Here is a 26,106-nt window from a genome sequence, read left to right on the forward strand (position 1 = left end):
AGGCTGGTCTCGAACTCACAGAGATACGCCTGCCTCTGCCTCCCAAGTGCTGGGATTAAAGGCGTGTGCCACCACTGCCCGACAGTGAGCCAATTTTTGGGTTGATTTTTCTACTCATTTCCTAATTGATGGGGGAGAATCTTCTGTTTTGTGTTAATTTTGTTGGTTAAATAAAGAGACTGCCTTGGCCCTTTAATAGGACAGAAAATTAGGTAGACAGAGTAGACTGAACAGAATTCTGGGAGAAAGAAAGCCGAGTCAGGCAGTCGCCATGATTCTCCCACCCGACACAGACGCAAGTTAAAATCTTTCCTGGTAAGCCACACCTTGTGGTGCTACACAGATTATTAAATATGGGTTAAAGCAAGATGTGAGAATTAGCCAATAAGAGGCTGGAACTAATGGGCCAGGCAGTGTTTAAAAGAATACAGTTTGTGTGTTGTTATTTTGGGTGTAAAGCTAGCCGGCTGGGTGGCAACGCAGCCCACTGTTCCTTCAACACCTAATTTCTGTTTCATGATTTCCATTTTGAGTTTGATTTCCTTGGTTTCTCCTTGTTAAATCTATAAATTAGTTCTAAAGCAATTGCCATGGACGGGCTCAGGGGAACCACTCAGACCGTGGGAGAAGCAGGGTCTTGGTAACAAGAAAGCACAAGTTTGGCAAATGACAGACACAACACACAAGAGAGTGGTTGGAATCTGTTGCGATTTTACTGAATTCATGTTTTCATTATATAGTATTCAAACAACAAATCAGAAGGTCATGTGTCATTGGTTGGCACAGTATGAAAGCTTCTTTTAGTCACATCAGCAATATTTAAGAAAAGCATATTATCAGGAACAGGTGTTAGACATAAAACATCCTTAGAAGAGGAAATCTTGTCCTTGGGAACGTAAATCTCAGATAAGTGGTTTCATCTTTTTTTTTTTTTTTTTTTTGGTTTTTTCGAGACAGGGTTTCTCTGTGGTTTTGGAGCCTATCCTGGAGCTAGCTCTTGTAGACCAGGCTGGTCTCGAACTCACAGAGATCCGCCTGCCTCTGCCTCCCGAGTGCTGGGATTAAAGGCGTGCGCCACCACCGCCCGGCTTAAGTGGTTTCATCTTAAGAATAGAAAGTTTCTGTCTCATAATCGCTATCATGGCCTTTCCTCTTTCTAACCCTTTCTTTATCTCATCTAGTGACCAAATATGCCTAATCAGTTCTCTGCACCTGTTGAAATATACTTTTTAGTACCTTCTTATGCAGCAAACACCATGGGGGTTGGGATCTAGCAAGCCTATCCATAAAGTTCAGAGTGTAATATAATACTCTTTGTCCATCAACATTAATCCATCTATTCCCTTGCTCATCATACACCCCGTGTATGACAAAGGTTCTGCTGTAGTCTTATACATTCCCATACTTTGCTTCCCTATCTCAGAGCTGTTTCTGAAGAGATGATCCTTGTCTTGTAGATATATAGAATATCATTATTATGAAAGAGATTGTGTAAAGCTCATATCCCGCATAGCCAGCTAATGGAGAAACCCATCTATGCCCCAAGGGCGGCCAATACCAGGCTGTCTGCCATTGACCTCCAGGAAGCCTACTCCCATAGGACACATGGCTCCCGTCCAGCATAATGACATATGTCATGTCACACAGATGACACTGGAGTTGGTGTGGCAAGCAATGAGTTAACTATAGCATGCGATTTTTGATATGATTCTAAGATTTATTGTATACAGTGCTCTGCCTGCATCTACATCTGCACACCAGAAAAAGGGACCAGAGCTCAGAGATTGTTGTGAGCCACCATGTGGTTGCTTGGAATTGAACTCAGGACCTCTGGAAGAGTAGCCAGTGTTCTTAACCTCTGAACCATCTATTTCTCCAGCCCTAATATGTTGAAGTTTTACTATCATATAGATAAAACTTTCAATTTATTTGTTCCTTTACTTAAAATTTTAAAAGGTTTCATTTATTTTAAAATTATGTGTATATGTGTATCTACTCACCATGGCCAGAGGTTTCCTGGAGCTGGAGTTACAGGTGCTTGAGAGCTTGGATACTCTGGGAGCAGTTACGCAAGCATTTAATTACTAACACTCATTTCTTCAGTGTGTGTGGCAGGGGGAGGGAAAGGGAGGCGAGAACAGGGAGGGAGGAAGAGAGGGAGATAAAAGAGAGGGAAGAGAGGGGATGGAGAGCGAGATGTAGGGGAAGGGAGAAAAGAGGGAGAGAGAAGCAAGGTCACAAATGATGGAGTACAGACTGGTCTCAAACTATCAGACACCTCATATAAGTGAAATAAAAAATATTTCTCACTTCAGTCTTACTGGTTTTCAGTTAACTCAATTTACATATACTGCCCAAGGCTCACAGGTCTAAGTGGGAAAGGAGCCAGAGATGCACGTTTGTCTGTCAAAAATAATTTTTGAAACAGGGTCTCACTATGTAGTCCAGGCTGGCCTGGAATTCTTTTTATTGTGTATGAATGTTTTGCCTAGCATCTGCAAAGACTAGAAGGTGGTACCAGACACTTTGGATTAGGATTACAAGATGGTTGTGAGCTGCCATGTGGGTGCTGGAAACTGAACCCAGGTCCTCTGAAAGAATAGCAAGAGACTCTAGCTGCTAAGTCATGCCTTTAGGCTCTGGCCTCAAATTCTATATCTTCCTTCCTTAGCTTCCTGAGTGCTGAGACAACAGGTGTGCATCATCGTTTGACTATATACCTACATTTCTGGTTAGCATTCTAGAATAAAATAGGGTAAGACTTCTGGTTCAAAGAAGTCTTTCGACATTTGATATTAAGTTATGAACCACATTATATATATATTTTAATAAGACCTCATATAGCTTAGCTGACATTAAACGCTTGATCTTGTGGGTTGGTGGTGGGGCACATCCTTAATCCTAGCACTCAAGAGGCAGAGGAAAGCAGATCTTTGTGAGTTCAAGGCCAGCCTGGTATACAGTGTGAGTCCCAGGACAGCCAAGACTACACAGAGAATCCTGTCTTAAATCACTCTCCCACCCAAATTCTTGATCCTCCTGTTTCAGCCCCTCAGTGCTTTTTTAGTATGTCTTTTTTTCTTTTCTACAGTATGTTTTCTTGTTAATGGATGAGCTGGAAGTAATGCTCCCCATCCTTCTGCCCAAAGGATGTTGTTTTGAAGCAGTATCACTATGTAGCCCACGCTGGTCTTTAACTCATGGCCCTGCATCAGTCTAACTGCTGGGCTTACGGGGTGTATAACCATGTCTGGCTTTGACAGCTTTAACATTCTTCACTAGTGGAATGGTTAAGACTTTTATTGCCTTCATGGTTTTATTGCTTTTAGTATTAAAAAGTACAAGTTTAGCCTGGTGCACACTTTAATTCCAGCACTCAGGAGGCAGAGAAAGGCGGATCTCTGAGTTTGAGGCCAGCCTGGTCTACAGAGCTAGTGCCAGGACAGCAGGACAGGCTCCAAAGCTACACAGAAACCCTGTCTCAAAAAACAAACAAAAAACAAAAAGGTGCAAATTTGTAAATCAACCTATAGAAATTTGAAGTCAGACTTCACAATACCATTTTATAGTGCTAAATATAAAGGATTTGTAAGGATTTAGTTACAAATACAAAGAAATATAATACATGACATAAAAAAATTTACATCATTGTTGGGGACTGCGGGTCACCAGACCGAATTTCTTGTAAACAACTTGTTTTCCTCTGCTCTGAGCCGGCTGCAGCTGCTCTGAGTGAAACCCTGATGGCAGGGAGTGTGTTCTGATGAGTCAGCAGCTGAAAGATTCCCGGGAGCGGGGGCGTGGTCAGAGCCCCCCTGAACACAATAAAGTGGACATTCTTGTATCAAGGATGACCCGTGTCCATGTCTCTCTCTGTGTATTTTTAAGTCTCCAGGCCCAGTTCCTGGCTTGCATACCGACCTGTAGTGGCTCGGGCGCTACAGGTGTAGCACCGTACAGCAGGCACTGTGCTTTACTCATAATCCTTTCTGCTTCAAATTCAGTAAACGTTTAACAGAAATCTAGTAAAAATAATGTGGAGATGGATGGCTGGGAGAGAGAAAAAAAAAACAAAAAAAAACCCTGTCCTTTTTTTTTTTTTTGGTTTTTCGAGACAGGGTTTTGCTGTGGTTTTGGAGCCTGTCCTGGAACTAGCTCTTGTAGACCAGGCTGATCTCGAACTCACAGAGATCCGCCTGCCTCTGCCTCCCAAGTGCTGGGATTAAAGGCGTGCGCCACCACTGCCCGGCCCCCCTGTCCTTTTACAGACCCATGAAGAGATAGGTAATGAGTGCTGACTTCTAGGGAGCAGATCTCAGACCACAGTCAAGTCTGTCAGAGCTAATTTACTATCTCATTTTGTTCTATCAGGAAAGGGACTTATATACTGTTTGTGAAATAGTTTCACATTCCTTGGGAATCATGTTGGTGCTCAGAGTTTAGAACACTTTAGACAGTGGATTTTCAGATTTAGCATTTGTACTGTGCTAAGGCAAGCTAGAAACATGGTAATTTCAAAATTATTTTAAAATATTATAGTAAATAACTATTTGGATTTAAGTGTTCTTACATACTCAAATATTAAAAGCAATCTCTAGATCGCAACAGCATTTTGTACAGTAAGATTTTATTTGAATAATATTTACAAAATAAATACAATTTTAATCACTAAGTTCTTCTTCATCACTGAAATATGTGCTTTTCTTTATCCTTGGTCGTCTGGAATCATCGGAGGCTGAGGGACCTCCTGGACTGGCTCTCCATCTGTTTTGCTCCTCTTCAATCTTGGCTTGCTGTAATATGATTCAGAAAGCAGACAAAACCAGTTATGTACAGCACATCATGTTAATTCAAAGGAATTACCACAAAAAAGACCAGAACACAATTTCCACCCTCCTAGGTCATACCAACAAATCCCAATCATGGTCCTACTCAAAATTTATCCTAGGGAAATTCCCCAGTCCCACCCCCACCCCCGGCCACTACTCCCAAGGTGTGTTGAACTCCTTATGATGGAAGGATGACTTGAACTTCTGAGCCTTCTGCCTCACTTCCATAATGCTGGGCTGCAACCCCAGCCCATGATTATGCCGTGCTCGGATAAAACCCAGAGCATTGTGCATGGTAGCAACCAACACCCTAGCCATTTTTGTTTTTCAGTTTGTTTCGACACAGGGTTTCACTATGTAGCTTATGTTGGCCTGGAACTTGTTAGGTAGTTTAGGCTGGTGTGAACTCATGATCTTCTACCTCAGCCTTCTCAGGGGAGAATACAAGTATGAAATATGATGATTGGCTCGATCCTAGGCAATTTCTAAAGATTCTTTCTAGATAAGCTAAAGACATTTTTAATCAAACTGTTGTTTTAACTTAAACAATAATTTTATCCAGGCTGGTCTTGAACTCCTGATCCTATCTCTACTTCATATGTGTTGGGATTACACATGTGCTAACACACCCAGCTAATCCATTGGTTCTCAACCTGTGGGTTGTGACCCCTTCAGAGGTCATATATCAGATATCCTGTCTGCATATCAGATAGTTACATTATGATTCATAACTGTAGTAAAATTATAGCTATGAAGTAGTGATGAAATAATTTTATGATGGGGGTAACCACATGAGGACCTGTATTAAAGGGCTGCACCATTAGGAAGGTTGAGAACCACTGAGCTGATCCAATATTTCCACCACCCAATTTTGTAATTAAGACAGATTAATAATATACTAAAAGTATAGACTAAAATAATATACTAAAAGTATATTATTTTATTATGGGATCTTACAGCCTAGATAGAACGAAAGAGAACTTTTCATTTAGATAAAGACCTAAGAATAATGTGTTACCTCAAATTTACACAGTGAAGGGAAAACACAGATTACATGATGATCAACACAGTGATAAAAGAATATAAACTTTAACATGAATTACACCACAGTGCCTTGTATTTTTATACTTGATACATTTTATTTTTCAGTTTTAGAGACAGGGTTTCACTCTGTAGTCCAGGCTAGGTTTGAACCCATTTTCCTGTTCTACACTGCTAAGTGTTGAGTTCACAGACACGGCCCTGTGACTACCTACTACACTGCCCCCTTTCTCTGAGACAAAGCTTCTTCAGGCGGGTCTTCAATTCCTCAGCCTCAACGCAGGCAGGATTAAAGGCTGTAGATTCGCTCAGTTAAAACAAATCAACCGGGACACAACACACTGTCACACCATTTCCTTCCTCTGCCCTGCCCAGCAAGTGGTCCATCACTGAGCTAGGTCCCCAGGCACCCAATCCCTTGGGAACATCAGTACCTGAAACGCTATGGCCTGACTGAGACTGTCCAGAGCCGGATCTTCCCCTTCTTCTTCACTCACTTCGACTTCCTCACTAGGTCAGCAAAGGAAAAAAAAAATTCAGCTGCAGTCAGCTAACAGCAAAAAGGCAAAACCACACAGCATCTTAGTTAGTGAGCCTACTATACATACACCTCCTCTTCTGGTTCAGGAACTTTCTTCTTCTTCTTCTTTTCTTTCTTCTTGGGAGGCTCACGTTCTCCAAGCATGTTTTTAGGACAGGCATAACTTAAGTGTCCACTTTCCTTTTGTAAAAAAAAAAAAAAAAAAAAAAAAAAAAAAAAAAAAAACAAGAATAAAGATGATAGCTGCTGTTATTGACAGGAACCTGCCCTGGCCCTGTGAGAGGCTAGAATCTAGGAAACCATATTCTTTCTCATTGTGGGAACACAGGACCAGACACGGTCCTTCCCAATAGAAGAGGCAGAGTGTGGGCTACTCTAAGGTCTAGCATCTGCAGTGATAAACTAGGGAGCAAAGAAGTATTCTTTCCTCAAAATCTTAAGTCTCAACTTTTGCCACACAAAAGAATTCTAAATTTAAATGGATCATCAACTCTAAAAGCTTTACATTAGCTTGATAAATGGGGATAAAATTATTTCTATTAACTTGTAAGATGTTGAATATTCAGCTTTAAGGACAAGTGAAGGCTGGGGATACAGGTCTAGGGCAGAGCACCTGTATGACGGGCACAGAGCTGGGGTTCAGTCCCAGCACCATGCTCGTTTCTTTTTCTTACATACATGGCTTGTATTATCATTCTATTTTGCTGAGTTGGATTATTATTAGGAGATAGAATACTGCATTGTAAAACACAGGAGCTCTGAGCTACAATCTATACATTAGCTTACTAAAGTACATGAAATAGTACTGTTAACTTGTGGAGAGGAGACTGAGTCAATATTACAACAGAAGAAAATAATTTTCTATTTTTTGGGGGGGGGGATATTTGAGGTTTCTCCGTGTAATAGTCCTAGCTGTCCTAGAAATCATTTTGTAGACCAGGCTGGTCTCAAACTCACTGAGATCCACCTGCCTCTGCTTCCTGAGTGCTAGAATTAAGGGTACTACCACTGCCCAGTGGAAAAAATTATTTGACAATGCCGGTACTCTGTATTTGGCATATGGCTGAATCCAAGAAGTACTATTTACTGTTAATTTACTATGGAGAGAATTCTATTGTCTTCTGGAACAACAGCACCAAAAGGTGTTAACTCAGATCATTAAAGAAAAAGATTCCTATTAAAAAATAGCTCTGGGATAAATCAGGATATATATAAATGTAATTTTAAGGGGGAAAAATTAAAGAACTATAAAATGTACAGAGTAGGTGTGTGATATACTTCAGTTGCTGCAGTGCCTGCCCTAGCATATACAAAGCACTGGGTTTGATTCCCCTGCCACATATAAAGCCCTTGTCTGTAGTCACCACATGCTGGAAGTGGAGACAGATAAGAGCTTTTTTTTTTTTTCCTTTTTCGAGACAGGGTTTCTCCATAGCTTTTTGGTTCCTGTCCTGGAACTAGCTCTTGTAGACCAGGCTGGCCTCGAACTCCCAGAGATCCGCCTGTCTCTGCCTCCCGAGTGCTGGGATTAAAGGCGTGCGCCACCACCGCCCGGCAGGATAAGAGTTTTAAAGCCATCTTCTACTACATAAATGCCTGTGTCAGAGGCACTGTATTTAAATTAATAAAAAGTACTAACCCTGGTTTGGCGGCACACAACTCTGACTCCAGCATTTGGGAGACACAGGCAGGCACATCTTTCTGGGTTTGAGGCCAGCCACCCAGTAAATTCCAGATCAGCTGAGTTTATATAACGTGACAAGGCAAATAAACAAAAGGCCCACAACAATAAATGATGAGAATATACAAAGTATGACAGTAACAAATCTGTCTAAATCAATAAAATCAAAGGGAATAATTGACTCTCAGATTATTTAGCATTTCTCAGATGATCTGTATTAGCTATAAACATGGAGAGTAAGGATATTCTTACACAAACAAACAGACCAAATGAAGAGAGAATCTCTTTATGGCCTACGCTAGCCAAGAATTCAGCATGTAATAACCCTGAGCTCAAGGTCCTTCTATGAGCCTCCTGACTGCTGGGACTACAGGTCTGTGCTGCTATGCTCAGTCAGCACTGTTCTTTTTACAAACATAACTTAGGACTTTAGAATACTTTCAAAATAATCTTTTAACAGGATTTAAATGACTAAATTAGTATGCACTCATGCCACATTTCCTTCCTTTCTAGTTATCTACGCACCTTTCTACAATGCATCTTTTCTTGGCCAACAGGGTAAGGAGTGGCAGCTGGAGGGAGGTGGTGGAATGAAAATGGCCAACGTAGGCTCATGTATTTGAATACTTGGTCCCCAGGTGGTGAAACTGTTTGGAAAGGATTAGAAAGTGTGGCCTTGTTGGAAGAGGTGCGTTATTGGGAGTGGGCTTTGAGGTTCCCAAAGACTGGTACCAATCTCAGTGTGCCCCCTTGTTGTTTTCTGTTTGTGGATCTTTTTTTTTTTTTAAAAAAGATTTATTTATTTATTATGTATACAGTGTTCTGCCTGTGTGCATACCTGCACCCCAGAAGAGGGCACCAGATCTCATTACAGATGGTTGTGAGCCACCATGTGATTGCTGGGAATTGAACTCAGGACCTCTGGAAGAACAGTCAGTGTTCTTAGCCGCTGAGCCATCTCTCCAGTCCCGTTTGTGGCTCTTACATGAGCTCTCGGCAACTGCTCTAGGGCCATTCCTTCATACCTACTACTGTGCTCCTGCCAGGATGGTGATGGATTCCTAACCTCTGGAAATGTAAGCCTGAAATGAACCCTTCTTGATATAAATTGCGTTGATCACTGTTTTATCACAGCGACAGAGAAGTAACTAAGGTGTCAAGCTATTTCAAATGTCTTCCCTGTTGCCTTGTAGGTAAGACAATGTCTTACAGAAATTATCCCTCTGCCTCTTCACTAATACTCTGCATTCAGTGTTTAAGTATTTTATACCACCACTTTTAGGAACTGACAGCTATGAGACGCAGATTGAAATTCTCCTAGTACTAAAAAGACAGGTGTGGTACAGCACACCTATATAGTTTTGGCTACTTAGAAGATTAGGATGGGAGAGTAATCACTCCAGGCCATGAGTTTACTACTAACCTTGGGAACATCATGCAATCCTGTCCCAACAACAACTGAAAGAGGAGTTCAGTCTGTTATCTTACACTATGGTCGTACAATCACATTGACAGTGAAATCTGGTCCTTAAACACTCGTGGCAACAACAATCAAACACATGCAATAGCCAATTAACAGAAATTATTAGTTGCTTAAAATCTTTTAAGACATTAAGAAAACTAAAAAAAAAACATTAGCTTTTTTTTTTTTTTTGGTTTTTGCAACAGGATTTGTCTGTGTAGCCCTGGCTGATGTGGAACTCAGTATGTAGACCAGGCTGACCTTGAATTTACAGAGATTCTCCTGCCTCTACCTCCCGAGTGCTGAGATTATAGGTATATGCCACCTGTATTTTTAGAAAACAATTTCAAAGATTCAGAAACTGGTAAAATTATTTTATATTATCTACCCTAGATATTTTTATTCTCTCTCTTTTTGCTTTGTGATACTGAGGATTGAACCCATATCTTTTAGCATGCCAGGCAATTTCTCTCCCACTCATCTCTGCCTATAGTTCCACCCCAAGTATCTTTAGATACTATTAAGTTTTATATATTATTATGCATGTGGACATGCATTTGCCACAATCTGAGTGTGGAGATCAAAGGACAACTTTGTGGATTAGGTTCTCTTCCACCTTTATGTGGGTTCTTAGGATTGAACTCAGGTCATTAGGCATGCATGGCGAACACCTTTACCCATGGAGTCATTTCAGTGATATTTAGATAGAGTTTATGTTGGTATTCAGGCATTTGTACTTGCCTGCCCTTGAGGTCCTGTCAGGACACGGCCTCAGCTGCAGCCACTAAGAGCACCTCCTGTGCACATTCACTACGTTCCCTTTTCTTCCTGCTTCTCTGCCTGTCTGTCTCTTCTCTCCTACTGTTCCTGTCTCCAGAGGCTGGTCTCCCCTTTCTCCTGCCCCCTTTTCCCATTCACTTTCTCCCAATAAAAAAATCCCTCCACCTGAGCTCTGTTGCATGGTGTCTTTCTCTCACACGCTGCTTTTTTAAAAATTACAACAATTTACACTCTCCAAGTCAAGTCGCTTTCATAATCTGGGTTTAGCCAGGCAGAAATTTTGGTGAGGAGTTTGGGGTTCAGCTCAGACAGCAGAATGCTTGTGTGGCATGCAGAACGCCTTGGTAACTCATAAACTAGAAGTGGTGGGACATACTTGTAATGCCAGCATCTTAAATTCACGGTCACCACCTACTGCATGGGTGAGTGTGAGCCAGCCTGTGCTACATTAGACCTATCTCAAACAAACTGAAAATAATCTCAACAAAAATGAAATTGTGGTGAGGCTGGGGAGATAACACAGCAGGGTAAGAGGGCTTTTGCTGCAAGTTACTAGCTTAGCACCAAGTTTAGAGACTCTTGTTAAAAGGGAATAAGTGATACATCAGGCAGGATTTTTGGAGTCCTGTGTCCTCCATCCAGAGTCTCCCTTTCCGTGAACACCAGCCTCTCCTGCAGGCACCACTAAAAGACTAATATGAAGATCACTTTATACTACAGAAGAGTTACCGAATTTTAGGTTTACTTACCCCACACTCATAACACTTAGATTTATCAAAGTAGTTTCGCCGTCGGATGAACTCAGCTGCTCTTCCATTATCAATAGCAATGCTTGCCTTTATCACTCTACCAAATAACTAAATCAGAAAAAATGTAAATACAGAGGATGTAGTTCACCAAGACTTAGTTATCAGATACTGTCCCCTCAATTCTTGTTGTAATAAATGTGACAGATTCTATGCCATAATTTCCCCTTTAGAGTCTTCCAATGTTTTGACAACCCAATACAATGCTGACATCATTTTCCAAAAGGTAGCCACTGCTGAATTACAGATATTAATCAGACTTTATGATCTCCTGCAGCCCCACTGCTCTTGCTTTAGACACAGACACTTTTGGGTTACAACCTTGATGAAAAGAATGGCTTACCTGTTTGTTATTTATTGCTCTGGTGCAGTTTAAGGCAGAGTCTTTATCCAAAAACAAAATAAATGCAACACCTTTACTCTTCCTCGTGTCTTTGTCTTTCATTATAGTAACCCTTAAAGCACAAAGAACCAGTTAAAAAAATAAGACAAAAACTTGTAACTACTCAGGAAACTCAAGATGATTTTTTTTAAAAATCAGGTTAAATAATAAAACATTTGAAAAGAGAAATTAAAAAAAAATCATGAGTAGTGGTAGAGGCTTGTGATTCCAACACTTGGCAGAGGGAAGTAGAAGGAACAGGAGTTCAGGGTCATTCTTGGCTAGAGAGCTTTAGGCCAGCCTAGGCTAGGAGATCCTGTCTAAAGAAAAATGATTTAAGCCGTCCAGCTCCTCAAAGTCCTGAGGGATCAAGGAGAATGGAAATGAGAAAATGACACTGACAATATGGAAGAGCACAGCTAGAATTGGGAGCTATCAGAGCTTGAAAGGGTCTAGTTGATAGACAGGCTGATGCAATTACTACATCATTATCAACTATATATCAAAATGTCTATCCTCTTCCCCTTGCAAAACCAAAAACACAAGCTGAGGCATTCTCTTGTATACAGAGAACAAAATGATTTACTATTTTTCTTAAGTTTTAGATCCAAGTGTCTTCATTTCAAACAATTTCCAGCTTAGTGGTCCTTAGCTATTCCTTAGTGCCCCAGGCTATAGGGGTTGCTAACCGCACATCATTTAGTGTAATTTAGAAGAACAATGCTTGAATCTGCCATGGTGGCACATGCTTAGAGTGCAGACACTCAGTCTGCTAGGGCAGGAAGACTTTACCAAGCTGAAGGCTTGTATATAGTGAGGTATGTAGTGAGACCCTATCCTTTTATTTGAGATTTTTATTTTATGTGCATGAGTATTTTGCCTTCATGTATGTCTGTGTTCTATGTATGTGTATTGCCTGAGTGTCAGGTGCCCTGGGAACTGGAATTACAGCCAATTGTTAGTTGCCAAGTAGGTGCTGGGAATCAAACCTGGGTACTCTGGAAGAGCACTCAGTGACCCTGATGGCTGAGCCTTTTCTCCAGCCTGAGACTGTAGCAAACATTTTTGTTGGCCACCAGCTCACAAATAACAACACGGAGACTTATTATTAATTATGAAAGCTTGGACTTTAGCTTAGGCTTGTCTCCACTAGCTCTCATAGCTTAAATTAACCCATTTATATTAATCTATATTCTGCCACATGACACTACCTCTCTTCCATATTGTACCTCCTTTTTCTTCTCCACCTCTGGCTGGCAACCCCACATTTCTGCCCAGAGTTCTCTCTCTGCCTGTAAGTCCCACCTATACTTCTTTTGTAGATATTAGCCGTCTAGCTTTTTATTGCACCAACCACAGCAACACATCTTCACACAGTGTACAAATATTCTGCAAATTGTATAAAAACAATGTGTACACATACATGTATATATTCACAGTCAAGGGAGTGCACGCTACAGAGCAAGTGGAAATACTAAAGACAGGTACATGTGGATAAAGGAATCTTTTTTTAAAAGGTAACAATGCTTTGTTAGTGAATTCCCAGCACTCACTTAAAGGCTGGGCATGGCAGTCTTGGTGAGCAGAAACTGGTATATCCTAGGAGCTCACTGGCAAGCCTAGCAAAAGCAGTTAACCTCAGGCTTAGTGAGAGACCCTGAGGTGAGAGAGGGAAGTAAAGAGTGGTAGATCCAGGACATCTGAGGTCCTCTTCTCTATGTGCATATGTCAGGGTGTGCACACAAGAACAAAAGGGAGGGTATGCTAGTTTTACTAGATACTTTATTCTAATTTGCTTCCACCTCTCAGTCCTTGCTTATTGAAATCTGCCTTATTTACAGGGTTTAAGATTCTGTTTCTGTTCTAATACATACTATGGAAATTCCTTCTCCTTTCTACTAATTAGGTTCTTCTTCACTTATCTATTTAATATAGATAATGCCTCGACTCATCTACTTTAATGTAAAGTCTTTTAATGCTACCATTGTAACCTGTTTATTTTGCTCATTACGTTGGAACAAAAACACATACATGTTTCCTAAAAGGGTACACCTACATGGTTGTTCATTTGGATACTCAGCCACTGTTATATTCAGGCTTGGGCAATGAACACTATAGAAAATAAAAAGTTATGCACTCCCAGGGAAAGAAAAGTTTAGTAATGGAGACACTGTAAACCAGTTACAATAGGGGCCACACTTATAGATCTCTTCTTTGGTAACAGGAAAAAAATATCATAGCAAGGACTTCAAAACAAAACAAGCAAACCTGTAATGACCTCTAAGTTCCCAGCACGCAGAACGAGGTAGAGTACTGCTGTTTTCAGACGTGGGATAGGTGTGAGGGGCTCATTCTAGCGTACACTGTGAAGCAGACACTATCCTGAAACACGGAGGCCATCCCATTCTTCTTGCGCATCCAGTCCTTACATTCACCAAACATTAACCAATCTAACTCCCAAATGCTCTCTCAAGGATGAACAGTCTTTCCTTGTGACCATTTTGTTCCAGGTTTCTTCCATGGTGTAGTTACAGATTTAAGTCTAACTATCTCAATATGCTCTCATTCCTCTATTGGCTGAGAATAACATCAGACTAGTCTACAGAGGGAATTATATTTACTTGGAGCTAATAAGGATCGGTAGTCCAGTAAAACAGATTCAAGTAGTCTTGAAGATGTGCTCCAAGAATTTATAAGATAGCGCTGTAGTTGCGGTTTTAAAACTACAAATGGGCTTGAAATCACAGCACTTCTTAGGAGTTCTGACTGTGCTCAGTACTGGTCTCTAGGTAGTTTGGGGGTCAACAGAGGTTAAGAGTGTTTCAAGGATTAACTCATGGGGTGGGAGGCATGTCTACAGTCAGTTCAAAGGTTTGGCTGTAGAGATATCTGACACCATTTTCACAGTGGCTTGACACCACCATGAGTACTGAGTCAATGTTACTCCAGTGTAATCCCCCTCTCTCCCTTGACATTTCCAACTGATCAAGAACAAGCGCTGAAACCTTCATGGAGGTCAGAGTTTAGGAGTGCTCTTATTAAGTCTGAGGCCCTGAGATCGGTTCTCAGCAATATTAAGACAATGCTCTTAAACTATTACATATTTATAATACATAGTCATTTATGATATGAAAACTGTCAGGTGTTTATGTACATGGAAAAATAACTGAACTTTGCATAAAAATGTTGACAGTAGTATTTTTATTTAATCAAGTATCTTGTAACATAACTACTTACTTCACAACTTTGCCATACTTGGAAAATATCTGAAACAAAAGATCACAGAATAATTTATAATTTAAAATATTACTCAAATTAAATATTCTGATTGTACACACTGACCAGATTCTTCACTATATTTTATGAAAAATTTCAGCCTTCAGTCTATGTAACAGGTAGATCATGACTTAGGGGCCACCTTGGGCAACACAGCAAAACCCTGAATCAACAAACCAAAAAAACATTTTCTAAGTTACTAGAATAATATAGTTACTGGAGTTAAAAGTAATCTGCTTCAAGTTCCTAAACTCCCCCTAGGGAGTGGACGGAGAGAAAAAAACCATCAACATGTCTAGATCTACGGCATACACACTAGGTAGCAGCTGAATTCCCGATCTATGGGACTATCAACCCCAGCAGAGCTCCAGCTCAACCTGTACTGCGGAATATCACAGTACCAATGACTTAAACAATCAATGTTTAAAGACAGACAGAGCTCTGCTTAAATATATAACCAAAAGCTTCCTATAATAAAAAAAGCATCTCCAGCCAGGAGTGTTATAAATGGCTAAAATCCCAGTATTCAGAAGATGGAAGCAAGAAGATCATGAGTTTGAGGCAAGCCCAGGCTACAGAGCAAGACCTTGTTGGCAAAGATAACAAAAAACAAGGATCTTTTTATTTCTACAGGTGCAGTCCTTGTCCCATCATTAGTATAACAGTGGGACTTTCTTCCTTTGTACTTCTCCATACATCCTAACAAAAACAAACTTTCCCATTTCTATAGTTTCAGCATCATTAATAGTTCTGATGTTATTTAATGCTTAGAAATAATATTCCTAAGAAAAGGCATCTAGATGTTATTGTGGAGCCAGCCATGATAAGCTAAATAGAAACAGACCACCCAAAGGAAGTTCTTTACTTCCAACCATTATCACCTGCCATAGTAGGACTCAGCTATCGATAACCTTAACGGAGGCCTGGGTTTCAGTAGTTTACCCTGAAGCAATACCTGGTTGCAGGAAAACTAAGATTACCTGAGCACCACCCAAGAACAGACCATCCAAAGGAAATGCCTAAAGTTCCAACCTTTGTAGATAGGATCACCTTCCAGCACACAGTCACCAGGACACCCCAAGACAAATGTCAGCCAATCAGGGGTGCTGAACCTTAGAAATCTCTCACCCCCACCTTTACTACTATAAAAACCCAACTCTGAGCTTGGGGCTCTCCAATTATTGCAATATGTTGGACACACGGAGTTTGCAAACTTGTATAAAATAAAGGCTCTTTGCTTTTACACACAGAACTCGGTCTCCTTGTTGGCTTTTGGGGGGGCTTTGCAGATCTGGGCATAACACTTATCATATGCAGTTTAGTAATGAAATGCTGAGTTCTGGGTCTTAATGTAAGCAACATTAGATTCCAAGGCCAGCAGCTTCTGTGTAATTGTAACTTTCTAATGGGTTCTCATTTCAGAGCGAAGCTAGAGAGATTGCCTTAATCAGGCCTGTATAGCAAGGGGAGAGTAAGTTTACTTATCCTACCCTTCCTTGTGGAAATGATTGTGCTCCAGACACCTGGACAACTACTTCCTACTGCTTCAGTTTTATTCAAAAGTCACCTTTTGTTTGTTTGTGACGGGGTCTTGTGCATCCCAAGCTTGCCTCAAAGTCCCCATGTAGCTGAGGATGACATGGACTTTCTAATATTCAGCTGTAAATCATAGGTCCATCGTCAATCAACGCCCAGTTTATGTGGTGCCAGGGATCGATCCTACACAGGGCTTTGTGCATTCAGGGCGAACATTCTTCCAAATACTTTACACTCCCAGCCGCCAGTTACGGTTATTTCTTAGCACCCAGTCTAGGATTTCACCTCCAACTCTAATTTGGTATTCCTCTTTACTGTTCTCATTTGTGAGATGGGGTCTAAATTGCCCAGTCTAGCCTCCTGCCTCAGCTTCCCTTGTGCTGGGATTACAGGAATGTGTAACTACGCTAGGCAAGTGGTCCAGCTTGGTTTTTGTTTGAGATAGCATAGTACAGTTTCAGCTAGCCTTGAACTCACAGCTTTCAGACTGTCAGGATCAGAGGCATGCATCATCATCTAGCTGATTATTATTTTCTTTATATAAAATCAGTAGTGGTGCACACCTTTAATCCAAGCACTTTGGAGACAGAAGGTTGATCTCTGAGTTCAAAGCCAGCCTGATCTACAAATTGAGTTCTAGGACAGCCAGGGCTATACAGAGAAAGCCTGTCTTGAAAAGACAAAACAAAACAAAAAAACAAATGGGAAAAAAAAAAACAATCAAAAATTCTCTACAGAAGTTAAAATTTCAGATTATTTTTTATGAAAATTTACAGGAGATATCTACCAAGAATTTTCCAGGGAGCAGTAATTTGCTTAAGCTACAGTTTCTCTCTGTCTCTCTCTCTCTTTTTTTCTTTTGGATTTTCGAGACAGGGTTTCTCTGTAGGTACCTGTCCTAAAACTAGCTAGTGTAGACCAGGCTGGTCTTGAACTCACAGAGAACCACCTGCCTCCCCAGTGCTAGGATTAAAGGCGTGTACCACCACTGATCTTTTTCCTTCCTTCCTTCCTTCCTTCCTTCCTTCCTTCCTTCCTTCCTTCCTTCCTTCCTTCTCTTTTATTTTTTTGGATTCGATTTTTCTCTTAAAGAGAAAATTCATTAGTTAGATACTGATAGTAAAACTTACCCTGTATAAATCATTGTTCGTCAGGGAGAAGGGCAAGTTGGATACATAAACCGTGCTCTTACTTGGAGCCAAGCCACCACTCATTTCTAAAATGGAAAACAAACCATCAGGAGTCTCATTCCAAATAAAACCAAATGCTGGCAATCACCGATTTCATTAAGGCAGCTATCCACAGCCTCCATTCAAGTAAAGAGATTAGAGCAGGTTCTGTGGGGTGAGGTGTGAATTACCATAATCCTTTTCAAGCAGCGGATGTTTGCTGCACTGCGATTTAAAGAGCTAGAGAAGCCAAAACGCTATTTTTTTCCGTCTTTTGGGGGTAAAAGCAAAAAGATGCTTTCCAAGTACATGCTATCTATAACTTTTCCGCCCACCTCCGAAAGAGATATCTGCCAATCCCTCCTTTTTGTTCTTGGTTTGGTCCCCCGGCAACCACCCCGACAGGGTTTCTCTGTAGAGCTCTGGAGCCTGTCCTGGAACTAGCTCTTGTAGACCGGACTGGCCTCTAACTCAGAGATCCGCCTGCCTCTGCCTCCCGAGTGCTGGGATTAAAGGCGTGCGCCGCCGCCGCCGCCGCCGCCGCCGCCACCACCACCCGATTTGTTCTTATGTTTTTTTTTTGTTTTGTTTTTTTTTTTAACTCCTCTACCTCCTGCACCTGTAAAATACCTGGATTACAAGCATAGGCCACCACGCCAGTCTCATTTTTGATAACTGTGGATACTTGTTTATTTTCTTATTATTTTTCTCCCGAGTGATTTTTCTGCAGGAAATTTAGTTTCATATTTTGATAAAGTTATTTAGCTTTTTAAATTTTGTGCCTAACCAATTTATGACGTGACATTATTTTATTAAATGAATTACGTGTTTTGAATGGACATTAACCTGTATATTTATAAGAATGCTCAGTAATCAATTCACCGGCTTACAACCCTGCAAATAACCAGGGGAAATTACATTCAACCTAAATGAATTTAACATTTTGATTTAAAAAGCGCAGGTGTCGGCAGGACTCACGAGTACCTGGAATAACAATGTAACTACCCTAAGAATGATAATGGTCCCATTAACCGGAAGAGAGCTTCAGGCCCGGCACGGGGGGGTGGGGTGGGATATTTAAAAAGCCTCAGGTTGCCAACATCTGCAGGTCACTTCTCAAGTTTCTCAGGTAGAAAGGCGATGTGGGTTGGACGTTCCCGGGTTCGGGGCCGTGGAGGCCGCGGGGGCTGCGGGAGCCGGGGGAGCCACGGGGGTCGTGGGGCCGCGGCGTCGCTGCTTACCTTCAGTGCAGCGGCCCTGAGTGGAGGCTGCGAGCCCGCGGCGGCCTCACCCCCAGCTCCTCTCTGCGGGGCGAGCATCCACGGCCAGAGCGCGGAGCAGCGCCCTCCCGGTCCCACCGATTCCGCCGATCAGAGCCCCTCCGGATCCACCGAGAGCGCGGAGCAGCGCCCCTCCGGATTCAACGAGAGCGCGGAGCAGCGCCCCTCCGGATTCAACGAGAGCGCGGAGCAGCGTCCCTCCGGATCCACGGAGAGCGCCGAGCAGAGCCCCTCTGGTCCCACCGAGAGCGCGGAGCAGCGCCCCACCGGTCACCCCGAGAGCACCGAGCAGTGCCCCTCCGGTCACCCCGAGAGCGCCGAGCAGCGCCCCTCCGGTCACCCCGAGAGTGCCGAGCAGCGCCCCTCCGGTCACCCCGAGAGTGCCGAGCAGCGCCCCTCCGGTCCCACCGAAAGCGCCGAGCAGCGCCCCTCCGGTCACCCTGAAAGCACCGTGCAGCGCCCCTCCGGTCCCACCGAAAGCGCCAAGCAGCGCCCCTCCCGTAACACCAACACCTCAGCGAACGCGGGCCCGGGCTTGGCGCGCCCGCTGACGTCACTGCTTGCGCCGGAAGTTCCTTCGAGGAGAGCGGACGTCTGCCTTCGCGGGTTTCTGCGTCAGAAGCGGAACATAGGTGAGCGAGTCGCTCTCCCCAGAGGCGCGAGGGGCGCTTGCGGCGGGAGGGTTGCCAGGCGGGCGTTTCCTGCCGCGTCGGAGGTGTGCATTCTGCGCTCGTGGTGGAACCTGGAGAGGCCCAGTGGATTTGGGCGGAAAGCAAAATCTTGAGTGTGAGACACAGGTTCGGCTTCTTGTTGGCAGTTTAATGTGCAAAAACGTTACGAAGCTAGGTAACTTGAGTGGCCTGAGGTCAGTCAGGAAGTCTGTGGTATTTATTTTTGGACATACCCGGCTCCTTACTAGGCACTTTGAGAGACTGAAAAAAGTGCAAAAATAGCCCATTTGCTGTTGAGAATCTCAGTGTGGCCGGGGGAAACAAAGCCAGCGTGGGGAGAGTTGGATTCACAGAGTGACCCATTCTTGAGTACTGGCATGGACAGATGTCGAGCTTCTTGGTTCCTTTCCGCTCTCTCTCCTCTCCTCCCGTAAATACGGAACGGGCACACGCCGATTATTCCTTAAGAGGTCGTCTTAGGCCGTTCATTTTTACAGAGAAATCAGGAAATAATGCATGGTAGTTTATACTTAACTTCTACCCAGCAGCACACCCAGACCAGGCCTGTAACTACCCCCTGGGAACCTGCGTGTCAGCAGCCCGGAGTCCCGAGCCTGTCCTGAAGCCTGCACAATCAATCCTGACTGAAGCGGAGGGACGAAGTGCAATCCATCCAGGGCGCAGCAGAGTTTTGAGAGGCACTAATGCCTTGGCGTCCACCAAGGGACCACTGGCAAACTTGTGGCCAGCCAAAACTACCATGCTTCCCATCCCGGTTGTGCTTGGTTATCGCCCACGATGTAAGCCCCTTTTCTATGCGTTATTTCACCTCCGTGCTGTTTTGTGCTTCCTCTCCCTTGATTTGGGGTATCGCCACTTCTTCAGTTCACCCCCGAGGACACTGTGCTCTGTGCAATCGATTTTGTCCGTTTACCAAACTCACATATTTAAGCCTTGTTTTGAAATTGTCTTTCATTTTCAACCTTAGGTGTAGTTTTCGCCTTTAAATTGAGCTCGTTTTCAAACACCTGTGTTCTAAGATTGGCTGTTACTCCGTCTATACCTGATTGATTGCGTTTTCTTTTTTCTTTTCTTTTTTTTTTTTTTTTTTTTTTGGGTTTCTCTGTGGTTTTGGAGCCTGTCCTGGAACTAGCTCTTGTAGACCAGGCTGGTCTCGAACTCACAGAGATCCGCCTGCCTCTGCCTCCCGAGTGCTGGGATTAAAGGTGTGCGCCACCACCGCCCGGCTTGCGTTTTCTTAAAATCTTTTTTTATCCCCCTCTCTTCAATGTCTTGCTTCCTTTTGGGTCCTCTGACTTTTCAGCCTACTTCTCCCTCGTTCCAATAATATAATTCCCATTCTTATCTTTTTTTCCTTCTAAGCGGGGACTCTCAGTGTGGCCCAAACTGGCCTGGAACTGGTGAGCCTCTTCTGCCTCGGTCCTCCCGAGTTCTGATTACTGCCCTTTCTCAGACTTAGCAGTGCTCTATTTCTGAGTCCTAACTTACTAGAGTTAGGTAGAGTTCTTTAAGTGTTTATTTCCCTCCTACCACGTGTCGTTTGTTTCTTAATTGTTTGTATCTTTTGTCTTTATACTGATAGTAAGCTGTGAGGGAGGCTGTGTTTTGCTTATCTTTGGAATGCAACTTTCTATAGTTTTAGGGGTTAATGAATATGTAAATAGCAGGAATTGGCTGCCTGCTACTTAGCTATAACAAAAGGATGATTTGTGAGGTGTGATCTTGGTCAACCAGTTTGTTCAAGAAACAGTTCAGATTCCTTTCTTTTGTATATTTGGGGGATGTCTGGTCTCAAATTCATCAGAGATCTGCCTGCTTCTGCCTCCCGATTGTTTGAAGGTGTTCAAATGCTATTAACCACAAGAACAACAAACCCTCAACAACTACAAACCCTATACCTCAGCCAACCCCCACCCCCAGGGTTTCTGGATTTCTTTGTGTAGCCCTGGCTGTCCTGGAACTCTGTAGATCCAACTGCCTCTGCCTCCTGCGGTCTGGGATTAAAGGCATGCACCACCACACGTGGTTTGTATCTCAGCTTTTAAGTGTTTTTCTGATAAAAGTCACATGTTGCCTATTGATTACTAATTTGGGATCTTTTTTAGGTGTTGGAGAGGACTAATGATGTATTTTTAGAGAATAACAGATTTATTTATTTATTTTGGTTTTTCGAGATGATTTCTCTGTAGCTTTGAAGCCTGTCCTGTCACTTGCTCTGTATAGACCCGGCTGGCCTCAAACGTGCGGAGATCCACCTGCCTTGCCTCCCAAGTGCTGGGATTAAAGCTGTGCGCCACCACCACCTGGCAATCTTTGGCTCTTAATTGTAGATACTGACTCGGTCTGTTTTATTATCTTGGTATTATAACAGATTTTAGTTCAGGGACGTAAAGTTACATTATAGAATAAAACAGATAACAATGTAGATGCATTCAGGGTGATATTTCTGTAGACAAGGGCAGTGTAATATTTTAAATTTTAACAAAACTGATGGGATAGTGGTTGCGTATATCTTTAATCCCAGCACTCAGAGATAGGCAGATCTTTCTGAATTTGAGGCCAGACTAGTCTACTGAATGAGTTCCAGGACAGCCAGGGCTACACAGAGAAACCTTGTTTTAAAAAAAAACAATGACCAATGTGCCAAATATTACTAATAACATTGATCAAAGCTAGAGGTCAGACCTGTTAGAAATCAGAAGTCGACAGGCTGTAGAGGCATAATAGAATCTTACGTTTTTAATCTTACTAGTCAGGAAGGGAAATTGGAGTCATTCTGATACTGTTCTTTTTATTTTAACTTTTCGCCTTTTAATTACATTTTATTTGTGTCTATGAGGAAGTCAAAAGACAGTTTAGAAAAGTTGGTTTGCTCTATTGTACGAGTCTTGGGGGAATTGAACTCCGGTCACTAGTTTGGTAGCAAGTGCCTTTGCCTGCTGAGATATCTCTCTAATATTTTTAGGAATAAAATACGAAGTAAAGCAATATTTTAAAAATAACAGTATTTGCCCCAGCTGCCTTTAATCCCAGCACTCGGGCGACAGAAGCAGGTAGGTCTGTTCCAGGACAGCTAGGACTACCCAGAGAGACCTGCTTTGAAAGAATACAGAAAAAGAAACAACAACAACAAAAAGCGGGTTGGAGAGATGGTTCAGAGCTTAAGAGCACTGATTCCTCTTCCAGAAGACACGGGGATGATTCCCAGTACCTACATGACAGCTCACAACTGTCTGTAACTCCAGTTCCAGGGGAATCTGACACCTTTACACTATTGCACATAAAATAAAGCAAAATAAAAAATTAAAACAAAGCAAACAAAAATAACAATAATTTTAATCCTGGCTAACTGTACTGTGGGACACCTTAAATAATAAGAACATGCTGTTAAGGCATAATACCATAAACATCATGTAATTTGTCTCTGAGCATGCAACAGTTCAACCTCCACTGTCACTAAAGTTCTAATCAGTGAGCCTTTCAGAGGTTCAGTGGAACTTCTCATTTACAGTATTCTAAAATTTTGTTTATGTATTTTGCCTGTTGTGTGTACCACATGCATACCTGGTGCTCACAGAAGTGAGAAGAAATTGGATTCTCTGGCACTGGGATTATAAACTGTATTAACCACCATGTGGGTGCTGGAAACCAAACCCCTAACCTCTACAAGAGCAACTAGTGCTCTGAATGGCTAAGCCACCTCTCCAGGCCCTACTCTGTTTTTAACTGATGAAGGAAATCATAGGAAAGATATATATTAGTGGGGTATCATTAATGCTTAAATACATAAATGTGTTTCTTAATTTGGGGTCATGATAAACATTTTTCTTCAAATACCATTTCTTTATGGTAAAGTTTTTCCAAGTTCTTATAGACTTTTTGAAGTATATTAACTATTATTGTTATCCATGACCTCTCTACTATACAATGGAATGAAATTGGCGTTCAACCTGAAAATCTGTAAAGCAAAACAGCCAGCCACTGGCTCTTAACTCAACCTCAGTCCAAAAATAGCAATCCTGCCTCTAAGAATCTCAGAATGAGACTGTATTTGACAGCTGTCTCCTCCCGTTTTATAATCCTCTCTAGGACTGGGCTTATGGGCGTGAACTACTGGGTTTAAAGTTATGCACTGTCCGGTTTCTATGGCAATTAGTGTGGCTACAGGGATTAAAGGTGTGTGTCATTGCTGACTGGTCTGTAACGCTGGCCAATGAGACTGTTTTACTCTCCCCATCCCCAGGCAAACTTTATGAAATACCACAACAATGAAACACCAGGACTTCATGCCCTACTTAGCTATAATTGTCCCCATTTATTAACCTCTCTCTATCCTTTTCTTTTGCTAGTCTTCTTCACTCCCACCCAGTAACCATCACTATTTTCAATTAAGAAGTTTTGAGGATTACATGTTTCTTAAAACAAGTTTTTTTTTTTTTTTTTTAAATATAACTCTGGCTTATTTATTTATTTATTTATTTATTTATTTATTTATTTATTGTTTTTCAAGACAGGGTTTCTCTGTGGCTTTGGAGCCTGTCCTGGAACTAGCCCTTGTAGACCAGGCTGGTCTCGAACTCACAGAGATCCGCCTGCCTCTGCCTCCCAAGTGCTGGGATTAAAGGCGTGCGCCACCACCGCCCAGCTAACTCTGGCTACTTTAAACTGGCTATATGGGTAGAGCTCTCTTTAAATGTGTGTCTCTGCTTTTGCAGTCTTTGGATTACAGATATGCACTACTACACCTGGCCTTGTGAGGCTGGTAAGAGTGAAGTGCTTGAAGGATGCTAGTGAAACTATCTCAAACTTCTGTCCCCTCCATTCCTAAACTATATAATTTATCATGGGAAAAAAATACATCATCTTTTTGTTCTTGCCTCCTGCCTCCTCTTCTAATCCACTTTGTATGCTGATAAATTAACCTTTTGAAATAACATCCTTCCTCCACTTATTCCCAAGGTTCAAAGCCTCTATTCAATATTTTGTCTAAATTTTACTTTATTGTTTGATGCCCTGGAACCTGTTTTCTCTGCTTGCCTACTTCTCTTGTGATAATGTTGGGAAAGGTTGGGGATGGTACTCCAGGCTCAACACTAGAATTTCAGTTTTTGAGAGCTTTAAGAGTAATCTAAAAGTGAGGGGTTGTATCTCCATCACTAGGATAGTGTGGGTAAAGGGTTTAAATGTCTTGAGAGCTTATTGCACAATTCTTGCAATTTAGGAGAGCAAATAAAAATTTGTCAGGTCCTGGAGCAGATAGGTTTGTTTATTATTGCTTTATGGTCTCCTTTGGTCAGTTCTTTCTCAGACACATTCAGAATCACTCCTAATGCCTTTGCCTTCCCTTGGATTCTATTATTCACTATTTATTCTTTTGAGTCATCATTCAAAATTCTGTTTAAGTATTAATTTTTTAAAATTTTATTTTAGCTTCCTTAAAAGTTGTCTTACCTTGCATATTTTTTTTAAAGCTAGCTCTTACTTTGTAGCTTTGGTTGGCCTAGAACTCACAGAGCAAAGATTAAAGGGGTCCCTTACCATATCCACACCTAACATACTCTTGAGTGCCAAGCAACATGGAATTCTAATTGGGATTTTGCTGTTGTGACCATTTTAGCTGGTATCAGTGAAATCTTTTTCAAACATTTTAATTATATTCTAAAAGTGTTTTTGGCTTAGTTGTTTAGAATTGTAAACACTTTCTGCTAAAAGCAGTTTTACACAATTTTTAGCTTCAGATCAGCCCCTTATCGTCTTCCTTAGTGTTTCAGTGTAGATGGCAGGAATATGCTTACTTCCTTTAATCTGTTGATCTTAGCCTGAGATGAGTTTAAAATTTGAAAGCAGTTAGGTTTTGGGGACTTTGAAAAGACAGGATCTGGATAGTTTTGCTTTGTAAAGCTCTTGGATAACGCTAGTGTACAACAAGATTGAAATTCTTTTGAGGATGTGGGATTTAAGTTTCTCATCCTTTGAAATGGTATTGACACCACAAAAGTGTGACTATAATCATAAAAACTTAACAAGAAGTTCTTGAATAATTTAAGGTGCCAACTACTCTAGTATCAAGATTCTCTAGAATGACTCCTGGGATGTCATATGAACTACTTATTATTGATAAAAAGTTCCTTTGCCCTGCTAAGGCAGAGAAACAATATAGGCATATAGTCATTGCCTTTGCAGTGGGAGGAGGAAGAGGAAGAGTGAATAGAATATGGGACTGTTTCATAGTACTGTATGGTCTTTTGAGGTGCACAGAGAAGGACTAATTTAGCTCTTTGGGAGAATATAAGAAAGACTGGTGTTTGGGCTGTATCTTGAACATAGACTAGATAGTTCAGAGATGCTTTGGTAGAGGTCAAGCTGCAGTGTATCCTTTGTAACCAGAATAGGAAGTTTAGATACTTGTGCTTGTTGAACTTGTAAAAATAACTGGATGGAGTAAACTTTTAGGTGTGACAGGTTGAGTTTTATTACTCAGGTTTCTGATTTGAGCCTTTGGGTTTCATTGATCAGAATGGGGAAGACAGGAGGTGAGACAGTCTCCAAGAAAGTGAAGAACTGTTGGTGTGTTGAGTTGGAGGTGTATGCAACATTCTTTAGAAGGAAGTTAGGATGGAAGAGGAGATGC

General features: G+C 41.9%; 2 protein-coding genes across 13 annotated transcripts in view; one reads left to right on the forward strand and one right to left on the reverse strand.

The window, feature by feature from the left end:
* Nucleotides 1-4,329: 4,329 nt before the first annotated feature.
* Nucleotides 4,330-19,330, reverse strand: Zcrb1 (zinc finger CCHC-type and RNA binding motif containing 1). Of its 3 annotated transcripts, XM_057792838.1 has the most exons (8): nucleotides 18,745-19,330; nucleotides 17,465-17,550; nucleotides 14,760-14,788; nucleotides 11,484-11,595; nucleotides 11,084-11,191; nucleotides 6,479-6,591; nucleotides 6,305-6,380; nucleotides 4,591-4,793 (listed from the first exon to the last, which is right to left on the reverse strand). In XM_057792838.1, the coding sequence occupies exons 2-8, from the start codon at nucleotides 17,546-17,548 to the stop codon at nucleotides 4,662-4,664; spliced, it is 654 nt and encodes a 217-aa protein (XP_057648821.1). In that variant the 5' UTR covers nucleotides 17,549-17,550; nucleotides 18,745-19,330; the 3' UTR covers nucleotides 4,591-4,661. The 3 variants fall into 3 exon arrangements, with proteins under 3 accessions (XP_057648822.1, XP_057648823.1, XP_057648821.1); XM_057792839.1 differs by lacking the exon at nucleotides 17,465-17,550 and having other exon boundaries at nucleotides 4,330-4,793; XM_057792840.1 differs by lacking the exon at nucleotides 14,760-14,788 and having other exon boundaries at nucleotides 4,589-4,793.
* A 30-nt stretch (nucleotides 19,331-19,360) lies between these two features.
* Nucleotides 19,361-26,106, forward strand: part of Pphln1 (periphilin 1) — an 87,252-nt gene continuing 80,506 nt past the window's right edge. For 2 of the 10 annotated variants that reach the window (XM_057792843.1, XM_057792845.1), the window contains exon 1: nucleotides 19,361-19,415. Coding sequence is in view for 4 of the 10 variants with exons in the window: in XM_057792847.1 (XP_057648830.1) it covers nucleotides 20,215-20,254 (40 nt within the window). In the remaining 6 variants the exon portion in view is untranslated. The other 8 variants (XM_057792841.1, XM_057792844.1, XM_057792849.1 and 5 more) reach the window with 7 other exon arrangements.

Source organism: Chionomys nivalis, chromosome 17 (assembly GCF_950005125.1).
Source record: "Chionomys nivalis chromosome 17, mChiNiv1.1, whole genome shotgun sequence".
In the NCBI taxonomy this organism is placed as follows: domain Eukaryota; kingdom Metazoa; phylum Chordata; class Mammalia; order Rodentia; family Cricetidae; genus Chionomys; species Chionomys nivalis.

Coding starts and splice junctions, on each gene's coding strand:
- Zcrb1 (XM_057792838.1), bottom strand. CDS start 17,548: ATGAGTGGTGGCTTGGCTCCAAGTAAGAGCACGGTTTATGTATCCAAC. Junction 6,592..11,083: donor CTAAGTGTTATGAGTGTGGG/GTAAGTAAACCT, acceptor TTTTTACAAAAG/GAAAGTGGACACTTAAGTTA. Junction 6,381..6,478: donor CCTGAACCAGAAGAGGAGGT/GTATGTATAGTA, acceptor TTGCTGACCTAG/TGAGGAAGTCGAAGTGAGTG.